This window comes from Maniola hyperantus, chromosome 5 (genome assembly GCF_902806685.2).
Source record: "Maniola hyperantus chromosome 5, iAphHyp1.2, whole genome shotgun sequence".
NCBI lineage: Eukaryota > Metazoa > Arthropoda > Insecta > Lepidoptera > Nymphalidae > Maniola > Maniola hyperantus.
In genome coordinates, this window is record NC_048540.1 from 122,676 (window position 1) to 134,201 (window position 11,526).

The window sequence follows — 11,526 nt, forward strand, 5'->3', positions numbered from 1 at the left end:
GCTATAATATTATTATCTTCTAATCATTTCATTAACTCATTTGGTTCTTGTATGAACTATGATCTTAAATAATTTTCATTGTATCGTATTTATTTACACCTTCATCATCATTACAGATTCTTGCTGAAACAGAAAGAAAAAAAAAAAACAAAGCAGCAACAAAATCATGTCAATTACCTAATTTTGCTTTGCTTTTATTTCTACTAAAAATGTCAATTACTTTATGTATTAATACAAATAAAAGAACCTTTGTTTGTTTTATTTATTTATTAATTAATATCTACCCAAAATACCTACTAATGAAAACTTTAAGAATACATATTTAAATTTAAACTACATTTTTGTCAAAGATAAGAAAAATGGAAGCCTATGAATTTACATTTAGGAACACTTCAAGAACCAAACAATAACACAATAAGTTATTCGTTTGAATCTTGAGCTTGAACTAGACTCCTCACCAACTCTGTCACTGGTTGGAACCGAAAATGTTATCCAAGGCTTCATTTTTTCAGCTGCATATACATTTGTATATTTGTGTTTACTATGACCTTCTACACTGCTTACTTCATAACGGTCATGTCCTAGCACTTTTGTTACCCTACAAGGACCACTATATTTAGGAAGAAGTTTATTACTACCTCCCGGGTTATTTAATTGTTTTTGTATTAATACTAAGTCACCTTCTTGATAAATTTTTGGATCACATCTTTTCTTGTTAAATCTTTCAGTCATATTGGCCTGATTCTTTTTAATAGTTTGCATAACTTTTGCATGAATGTCAGAAACTCCTTCATCAGCAACTCCGCTATTTTCTTCTATCATGTCATGTAAGTGAGATTCTGATATATTTATTGTTGGCTTATGAAATATGACTTCTGCTGGTGTTTTCCCGATTCCCTTGTTCAAAGTATTATTGAGACTCCATTGTACTGTATTTAGGTGAGTGTCCCAGTTTCTATCATCGTCACCATTTGTTAAAGCAGAAAGAGCCGACAGAACCGATCTGTTATATCTCTCGATCTGACCGTTGGCCCTAGGCATGGCCACTGCATTTTTAATATGTTTAATTTCTGCTTCTCGTGCAAATCTTTCGAATTCTGCGGACGTAAAACTGGTTCCTCTATCAGAAATAAGTAATCTAGGTGTTCCAAAAATACCAAACACATCTTTTAATGCTTTAACAGTGTTTTTACTTTTTGTATCACGCACTGGCTTTAAGATTATGAATTTAGTGTAACCATCGATAATACCTAATATATATGAGTTCCCCAGTTTGCTCTTAATAAATGGTCCTAAATGATCCACGTGAATTGAATAGAAAGGGATTGGCCTTTTAGGTATAGGGAAAAGATAGCCTTCCTTACGTCCTGCGGGTTGTTTAGTATAAGCACAGGGAATACATGCTTTAACGTATTTCTTAACAAAATTGGCCATATGAGGAAACCAGTAAAATCGACGCATCTTATCTAAAGTTTTCTCTAGCGAGAAGTGGCCACATTCGTCATGTGACATATGGCAAACTTTCCATCGAGCATCGCGTGGAACTACCCATTTCAACGTGTCGCCTAGCTTTTTGTAAACTTTACCATCTTTTAAAACAAAATCATTTTTGATGGCTTTTGCTTCAGGACAAGTATTGCATAGTACGCTTTTTATATAGTTTAAAGTTGGATCCGTGGTTTGTATGGTTTCTAACCAATCTTGGGATCCTATCTTTAATACATTTATCACATTGGTTTCAGTGTCAATATTATGCTCAGCATTAGAAGGATTTCGGCTTAGTGCATCTGCATGTAACATTTGTTTTCCAGGTCTGTATTCAATACTAAAATTATATTCTTGTGCTTGTAACCACCACCTTGCAATTCTTGGCACCATGTCTCGCTTCGACCATGTCATTCTAACCGCATGACAATCTGTTATAATCTTGAACTCTATACCTTTTTTTTTTTTTTTTTTTTTTTTTTTTTTTCGAGGGGGAAATCTTCTTAAGATACCCAATCGGGTTATGTGGGATTTGTACCCACTAAAACCCCCTCGGTGGCCCTCCTCAGCGCGTTTTTGAGAGGCTCCGGGAACTCTAAAGAACGTACGCCGGTGCCTCTCTCGCGCGACGCCCGTTGGACACATCCTCGAGAAAGTGCAGCCACTCGCGACTTCGAAGTCCTAGCGCCAGGGACTAGTTATTTAACTGATCAGGACGTTGATCAACGCCGCCCTGATATCTCCGCCTTCGAGCAGGATCAGCGCGCTCACGAACCCGCTCGGCGGCCTCCTTCTTGAACATTACTGTTTCACAGAAGGAGACCACTGCCCGCCATGCTTCATTGTCTTCCAGCATTGCCGCTATGACGGCCGGTGGTGACAAGTCTCTCCCTATGCAGCCGACCAGTGTGCACCGCTCGGGCTCCCAGGCAGGGCACTCTTCAAGCGTGTGCTGTGCGGAGTCCCTGTCCTCTTCACAGTGATGACATCGCGGGGTCATCTCGCGACCGATCCGACACAGGTACTCACCGAAACAACCATGTCCGGTAAGTACCTGCGTCAGTCTGAAGGTTACGCTGCCATGTTTTCTCCCCAGCCAGGCTTCGAAGTTTGGTAGAATGGCACCGACAGTGCGTTGACGTGCGTTTCTCTCCTCGTCTAAACGCTTGCGCCAATTTACTAATGCTTGCCGGTGCGCTTGCCGTCGCAGAATTCCGGTATTCAACCCGTCTGCACTCCTCTCGCAAACTGCGCGGGTCTGGGTATACAGTCTCGCATCCATGTCCGCCAATATATCCAGAGGTGGAAAACGAGCCAGAATAGTGGCCGCCTCGAAGGATATGGTGCGGTATCCGCGTGCAACCCTTATGGCTATCTTGCGCTGTACGCTATTTAGCTTCCTCCTGAGACGCTGGACACCTGAAAGCCTTTGCGACCATACAGGCGCCCCGTAAAGAGCTATTGATCGTACTACCCCGGCGTAAAGTCGACGAACCCCTTCCCGTGCCCCCCCGAGATTAGGCAGCAGACCGTGCAGTGCACCAACTACTTTTTGGATTCTGGGGACAAGGCGCTCAAAATGTTCTTCAAATCCCCATCTGCCGTCCAAGGTAAGACCCAAATATTTTAGGTATTGTCCTACCTGGACATCTACGTCACCCACGCGAATCAACAAGCTGGGTGGTTCCAGACGCCTGGGTAGCCCGTGGAACCATAGTGCCTCTGTTTTATGAGGCGCTACTTTAAGTCCGAGTTCGTGGATTTTACCCACTACGCAGGCCACACCGGCCTCTGCAAGCCTTAATGCCCCCTCAAATGTGTCGCCTTCGGCTAGCACCATGGTACAACATGGTGTAACTCTATACCTAACAAATAAGTTCGGAATCTATTTAATGCCATAATTACAGCCAAAGTCTCCAACTCATATGAGTGAAAATGTTGTTCTTCAGCCGTTGTCTGCCGGCTGAAATATGCAACAGCGCGTAGTGGTAATTCTTTATTCGGCCTCTGCAACAATATGCCGCCTATACCTACTTGACTTGCGTCGGTATGCAACTCCGTCAAATAGGAAGGATTGTATATTGCTAATACTGGACGTGAAACCAAGATTCTCTTAATATTACTGAATGCTTCTTCTTGTGGTTCTCCCCAGATCCATTGTGCATTTGTTTTAGTCAAACAAGTTAACGGCTGTGCTAGTATTGCAAATCTTGGTACAAAGCGTCGGAAAAAACTGGCAAGACACACAAATTGCCGTATTTCATGCGGATTTTGTGGTCGTTTAAATGATTCGACAGCCTCAGTTTTTTTTAACCCAGGTCTTACGCCTTCTGATGAGATTTCGTAACCAAGATATTCTATTGTAGTCTTAAAGAAGTGACATTTGGCTAAATTGAGAGTAAGATTAGCTTCTTTAAGCATTTCTAATACTTGTTGCAGTTTATCAATGCCTTCTTTGACAGTTTTAGATGAAATAATAATGTCATCCATATAAGCTACAACTCCAGGTATCTTTTTACGGGACAGTACTTTGTTAATTAGCCGTTGAAAAACCGCTGGGGCATTGCAAAGACCAAACGGCATTCGATTGTACTCAAAGTGGCCATCCGGAGTTACAAATGCCGTAATGTGCTTACAATTTTCCGCAATCGGTATTTGATGGTACCCAGAAGCAAGATCTAATGTCGTGTAAAAACTTTGACCACTGAGACTATTAATTTGATCCTCAATTAATGGCATTGGGTATTTATCTTTATGAGTCTTTTTATTCAGTGCCCGGAAATCCACGCACAAACGTAATTCACCGTTTTTTTTAGGAACTACAATAATTGGACTCGAGTACTCCGATTCTGACTCTCGAATGATTCCATTTTTTTGAAGATCGTCAATCATATCTTTAACCTTTTGACGTTCAGTATAAGAAAGACGATATGGACGATAACATACCGGCACATCATCTTTTAATCGTATCTGCATCTCCGTTTCTTTTGTTTCACCAAGTTCGGCATTGGAGAAGGCAAAACATTGTTTATTTGAATTTAGCATTTCATACAACTGTTTTTTAATTTGAGGGTCTAAGTTAACATCAATGTTAATATCAGTATATTGGATACTTTCCGACTCGTGAATTGTTTCAGTAACAATACTATATACATTAATAGGAAGCTTTCTTTGTGGCTCAACTTTATCTTTATCAGAAAAATCTGTCATAAAAACATTAGGTATTTCTTTACCTCTAGCAACAACTCGGTTCCGCAATAATGTTATTTTTTCCGAAGTCAATGGTATAACAAATAAATTAATACAACCTTTGTCACAAAAATAGATCCCCGGTAATATAAGGTATTCTAAGCCTGGTTTTAAACAGGGTACCGTTGATATATAAATGTAACCTGTAAAAGATTTGGTTGTTGCTTTAACTGTTGTTACACCATTAATTTCAGCATTTTCTACAATACTTAATTTAAGTGGCTCAAGATTAGGTACATTATACAAACAAAGTTTTGTATCAGATTTGAAAACCCTAATTTGTGGGAGTTCTGTCAAATTTTGTCCTATCAAAATATTAACACCCGTTGGTAATAGTAATTGAGGTATAACATAAGCGTTTATAATTTCTTTTACAGAGTCAATTTCTATAGTAATTTGAATCCTAGCAGTAGGTCTTATAACTCCATTTGCAAATCCTTTTAACACTGGCAATTCATCAGTGTGAATTTTAGAAAATGCATTTAAGATCATACCCTGCAATTGATCACTGATCAATGTACATTCACTACCGAAATCAATAAATGCTTTTGTAGCAATTCCATTAACAGATACATCTTTATAGTACTTAGAACTTCCCGAGTTGTTAGTTTTAATTTGCATCACATTTTTGGTTATTTGTGAACTACCTTGGCCTTTATCATTTCTGAACCCTTTCGACCGAAAACATTGTTGATGTTCGTGGCCCACACGATTACATATGTTACATTTTACTAAGTCTTTTTTGCATGACGTCCAAAAGTGCCCTATTTCTTTGCAATTGTGGCATCGAGTTGTACTTCCCTTTTGTTTTATAGTATTATCCTTACTTTGCGCCGATGGATGCTCAATAGAAGGCAATAGCTTTCTAAAGTTCATGACGTTTCCATTCTTAGACGAAATCTTACGAAAATAATTAAGCACGTTTTCAGGATCTTTAAAACTTAACCCCTGCACATTCATTCTTATATGATTGTCATATATACCATGTGTTAGACAATCTACTGCTTTAGATCCAACTATGCTACATCTATTGATGAGACGAATTTTATCATAATAATATTCTTCTAGAGTTTCGTTACGTAGACTTTTCCTAACTAACATCTCAGTAAGAAGATCACCATAATTTTCCTCACAGGGAAAAGCTTTCAAAAGCTTCACCTGCCATTGTTTCCAATTATATTTAACAGTAGTAAGTCCGTCATACCAGCGCTTAGCCAAACCAACTAAACGAGGTAATGCATAAAAAGTTATTTGCTTTTCATTCCACCCATAAACAGACGCTGTTTCATTTATCTTCTTCAACCAATCCTTCATAGTTTGTGTTTTAGCTTGGGGATCAAATGTTGGTATCATATGCTGTGACCCGTGTCCCATTGGAACTTGCTGTTCTCTTTGAGTTAAGTTTTTTACCAATCGGTTTAGCAAAGACGATGCCGTCTTTTCTTTAGCACTAGAAGTCGACGAATTTGATGAACTTGATAACGAACGTAGTCGTTTGCGTTTCTTTGGTCGTTTTCTAAGCTTGACATTATCAAGTGGTGGTGTCAATGATTCTTCAGACATGGTCCTACAGAATAGAAAAAACATGGTTTTCATATTTGATGTAAAACTCGAACAAACTGCATTCATTCGTAGTAAAGCGAATTCACACAAGGAAGTATATTAATTAGTCACATTCAATAACTCATAAATCATAGGTAATAATTATTACTTAATAATAATTAATGCTTACCTTGCAAGTCAGGTCACGTAACAATAATATTAAGTTATTTTAATAGAAGGTAATTCCAATCCTCTCATAAAAGTAATGAATCAATATAAAAGTATGTAATTATTACTAATTATCACGTTTTATAAACTTTAACTTTCGGGAGTAAAAATATTAATATATTTCACGATTCCCGCACATCATTTTCCCGCGCATTTATTTTTTAATTATTATTTTTTTTTTTTTTTTTTTAATGTACAAACTCTATGGTGCATGTTATGGTGTCTCCACACTTGGACAGTAGCAGTTTCAAATACAGTTCAGTAAAATGTTTAGTAATAAAAGTGCATAGAGATAGATAAAAGTGTAGTAATAAGGGTCATCTACACTTAAGAACTCTTGGCCTATCTACAATCTACATGCATTCGTCTAGAAGTACCATTACATTTAAATCTTTAATCTAACCAATAAGGTATTCAAACTTTTTTTTTTTTTTTACTAAATTTATAAATAAATTCATAAAATATTGAAAAAAATATTAAGGTACCTAATTAAATATCGACTGTATTTTAGTCATTTGTAATAGAGACAAAATCAATTAAAGCTGAATTCATAACTCTCACAGTACCTACTTAGATGAATGAATATTATTACTCACAAAATTGTGGGCGTTGTGTAATCATCACTTCTGAACTAATAAAAATTATCTCAACTTATAGAAACTGACTTTATTCCATTTAGACAATGCTTAATAAACTTCAATCTTAGTTTTAAACTATTAACTTCTTCAAGACATAATTATAAATTCTAATTTTCCCTGCTTCAAATCAATAGCTCCGGTTTTCCTGCCCGCCATTTTCATCTCCCCCGTAATTCTTTTTTTAAATTCAACTGTAGGCAAAGCAATGTCGCTAACAGTATGTAGGTACCTTAATCCAAGTACGTACAAAATATGTAACTGTGTTGTTGTTTGGCTGTTGGCATTATTTGTCTAGGTATAGATTATCTACCTAGGTCCTAGCCTAGCCACGTGAGTTGGCCTTAGCTTCCTGTAACTTTAGCGGCGCCTTTAGGTACCAAGCGGGTAGGTACCTAAGTATAGTTTAGCAAGCGACTGCTAGGTGCTTAGTATAGGTATCTAGGTTACTAGGTAGTAGGTAGTAGGTAGTAGGTAGTAGGTAGTAGGTAGTAGGTAGTAGGTAGTAGGTAGTAGGTAGGTAACGAACTTACTATCTATTTTACTTTGCGGCTCGTCTGCTGTAGGTACCTACGACTGCTGCAGATTCGCATGAGCGATTTATTCGAGTATAGCAATACAATTATTCGAGTATAGCAATACAATTATTCGAGTATAGCAATACAATTATTCGATTCGATTGTTTTTGTGAAGACGAATAATAGGTACAGTAGGTACGCGGCAGAAAACAATGTACATCCACCTTTAGAATGAGCTTCGGCTTTATAGAGCGTTGTCTCTGTCGCCCATACTTATTCCTATGTGACGTTTCGTCGGTTTCAACGACAGAGACTATGCTCTACAAAGTTTATTTTCTGTCGCGTACTGTACTGTATTAGATAGGTATTAGAATTAGTTTTTTTGCGACGATCGCACTATAGGTACTGCAGCTGTGGCCTGTGGTGCTGTGGTGCTGTGGTGCTGTGGTGTTGTGCCCCGCCCGCCGCCCCCCGCCGCGCTAATAGTCCTCGCACCATCGACTTCATTAGCGGCGGCTGCGAACCCGACACCGCGCACCGCCGCCGCCGCCGACAACAAACAAACCGTTAGCGGCGACAGAGCGCGACGCGGCGTGCCGCCCCACGTGACACATGTCGCGGGGCGGGCGGGCGGGCGGGCGGCGCGACACACGTGCGCCGCAGCCGCGCCTTCCGCATCCGACGTCATTACGTGAGATCTCATTAAGGAGCAGCTATTTAATAAGACAGATCTGTTTCCCCGAGATAAATCACAGCATCACGGGCTGGTGTCTCGCGCCGCTTTATGTCAGCCCTCGGTAGGTAGGTAGGTATTTATGTAACATAGAGTTGTCTATTTGAAGCAACGTTCTCTGTGAGATGATTATGGAGACGTAGGTACCTAATCTAAGTAACGCTCAGCGCGCGAGTCTGACTCGCACGTTCCCAACTCCCGTATCTAAGTAACGCTCAGCGCGCGAGTCTGACTCGCACGTTCCCAGCTCCCGTATCTAAGTAACGCTCAGCGCGCGAGTCTGACTCGCACGTTCCCAGCTCCCGTATCTAAGTAACGCTCGGCGCGCGAGTCTGACTCGCACGTTCCCAGCTCCCGTATCTAAGTAACGCTCAGCGCGCGAGTCTGACTCGCACGTTCCCAGCTCCCGTATCTAAGTAACGCTCAGCGCGCGAGTCTGACTCGCACGTTCCCAACTCCCGTATCTAAGTAACGCTCAGCGCGCGAGTCTGACTCGCACGTTCCCAGCTCCCGTATCTAAGTAACGCTCAGCGCGCGAGTCTGACTCGCACGTTCCCAGCTCCCGTATCTAAGTAACGCTCAGCGCGCGAGTCTGACTCGCACGTTCCCAGCTCCCGTATCTAAGTAACGCTCAGCGCGCGAGTCTGACTCGCACGTTCCCAGCTCCCGTATCTAAGTAACGCTCGGCGCGCGAGTCTGACTCGCACGTTCCCAGCTCCCGTATCTAAGTAACGCTCAGCGCGCGAGTCTGACTCGCACGTTCCCAGCTCCCGTATCTAAGTAACGCTCAGCGCGCGAGTCTGACTCGCACGTTCCCAGCTCCCGTATCTAAGTACCGCTCAGCGCGCGAGTCTGACTCGCACGTTCCCAGCTCCCGTATCTAAGTAACGCTCAGCGCGCGAGTCTGACTCGCACGTTCCCAGCTCCCGTATCTAAGTAACGCTCAGCGCGCGAGTCTGACTCGCACGTTCCCAGCTCCCGTATCTAAGTAACGCTCAGCGCGCGAGTCTGACTCGCACGTTCCCAGCTCCCGTATCTAAGTAACGCTCAGCGCGCGAGTCTGACTCGCACGTTCCCAACTCCCGTATCTAAGTAACGCTCAGCGCGCGGGTCTGACTCGCACGTTCCCAGCTCCCGTATCTCGTATCCCGTATCAGCTGACCGCATTTAGTTTTTACCTAATTTCTGTAACAATTTTTTCTTGTTTAGGTACCTATTAGTCAATCTATTATTATTGAGTTATGTAGGATGCTCAACACGCTAGAGCTACGTTTACATACCAGTTTCCACTTACATAGTTACCGAGACCTAAGTCTCTACCACAGCGCCAGGATGCTGTTAGCTATTGTCTGCTGTCGACTAGTGGGTGCCTAATGCCTATGTTGTTCGTGTGTACACTGCTCGGCGCTCGCACTCGCAGCGGCCTGCAGAGTGCAGAGGCTGGCGCTCATGCAGTGTCGTTACGCTCCACCTTACGGCGTTCGCGACTTTACCTCCATAGCAATAGATGCTCGAGTCGCGTGACATAGAGCCGAAATGCCAATTATATAATTAGTTGGTAAGGCGGGCTGTTGCTTATGTAGCGCTACGCCTATGTACCTCGGCTCCTAATTACCGACGAGTGGAGCCATGTACCGACTTGCCTGTGTCTGTGTATCTGTAGCAAGAATTCTATGTACGCAACTACACCTGAGGCCTACTGTGTACCTACCTATGTTTACTGGAATGGCAGTTTTTTCCAGTCAAACGACACCTAAGTGCAACGAAGTCCTACTTAGTAGGTAACTACACACGTTCTACACCTTAGTGCAACTATGTGTAGTTACTATAGGTACGTAGTTGTGTACCTACGGTAGACAAGTAACTGAGTATCGCGTAGGTTAGTACCTACAGATTTCATACAGAAACTCATTTTCTTTTTTACAAAGGCACAAAATATTACGTTGACTTTATTACTATGACAAAATATGAAACTAATTTTAAAGCGGTTTTTTATTAATCCTGGATAGGTAATGATTTATGAATCCTGGATAGGTAATGATTTATTCTGGAAATAAGTATCAATTGAATGTATGGATTGAATCAATCAAAGCATGTCTCTTGAACGCATCCGTAGGACAACACGTAGAGATACACGCAAAGCATGTCTCTTGAACGCATCCGTAGGACAACACGTAGAGATACACGCAAATCGCAATGCCTAGCCAATGCTTTCTATGAATGATTATACCTATTGTCCGGATGTCCACGCTGTTGAACCACCAGTGGGCTGTGGGGGGCCGATAGACAACTGAACACACAGGTTAGTGCAACATTTCAGGGCACCATATTGTAGCTAAGTAAGTAGGTACTAACTGTGTGTAGAAGTTGTGCCCCGTGGAGTCCGCCACAACCGACATCAGCCAGCAGATCGTATCTTACAGATTCTCAACGGGAAAAAGACAAAGTGTATTAAATTCACTTTACCAAATGTTAAGCAGGTGAAAACCACTGTGCAACTTAATAATGAGGAATTGGATTTAGTTGATACCGCTACTTTCATTGGAATAACGTTAGATGCAAAACTTCAATGGGGCTCTCATATAAATAACTTATCGAACAGACTTAGTTCTGCCGCATATGCGGTAAAAAAGATTCGCCAGTTGACAGACATAGAAACTGCGAGACTAGTATATTTTAGTTACTTTCACAGCATTATGTCATATGGTATATTATTATGGGGTAGTGCTGCTGCTATAAATTCTATTCTTGTGCTGCAGAAAAGGGCTGTTCGAGCCATATACAGTATGGGGCCACGAGAGTCGCTGAGAACTAAATTTAGGGAAGTTAAAATTATGACAGTGCATAATCAATATATTTTTGAAAATTTACTGTACGTACATAAAAACATAAATAAATTAAAAAAAAAAAGTGACTGTCATAATGTAAATACTAGAAATAAAAATAAACTTGTAATTCCCGCCTCTAGGCTCAGTAAAGTTAGCAATTCATTTGCTCGTAATTCCATACGTTTCTATAATAAGCTTCCAGAAGACAATATATTGGAGATATCTCTCAACAAGTGCAAAGTGTTCATAAAACGTAAACTAATTGAAAAATCCTATTACAATGTAAAGGATTATTTAAATGATAAGCA

The 11,526-nt window shown here is 40.9% G+C and overlaps 1 protein-coding gene across 1 annotated transcript; it reads right to left on the reverse strand.

Annotated features, from left to right (window-relative positions):
• Positions 1 to 3,806: 3,806 nt before the first annotated feature.
• On the reverse strand, positions 3,807 to 7,348 carry LOC138402379 (uncharacterized). Its single transcript, XM_069498665.1, has 4 exons — positions 6,467 to 7,348; positions 5,229 to 6,301; positions 4,432 to 4,559; positions 3,807 to 3,815 (listed from the first exon to the last, which is right to left on the reverse strand). Exons 2-4 carry the CDS (start codon positions 6,295 to 6,297, stop codon positions 3,807 to 3,809), a joined length of 1,206 nt encoding a protein of 401 aa, XP_069354766.1. The 5' UTR covers positions 6,298 to 6,301; positions 6,467 to 7,348.
• Between the last annotated feature and the right edge of the window lie 4,178 nt (positions 7,349 to 11,526).

Excerpts from the sequence above, each read along its gene's own strand:
- LOC138402379 (XM_069498665.1), bottom strand. The coding sequence starts at position 6,297 with ATGTCTGAAGAATCATTGACACCACCACTTGATAATGTCAAGCTTAGA. Across the intron at positions 4,560-5,228 it reads GATCAGTGATCAATTGCAGG|ACCCTCAAATTAAAAAACAG; the intron begins GTATGATCTTAA and ends ATGTTAACTTAG.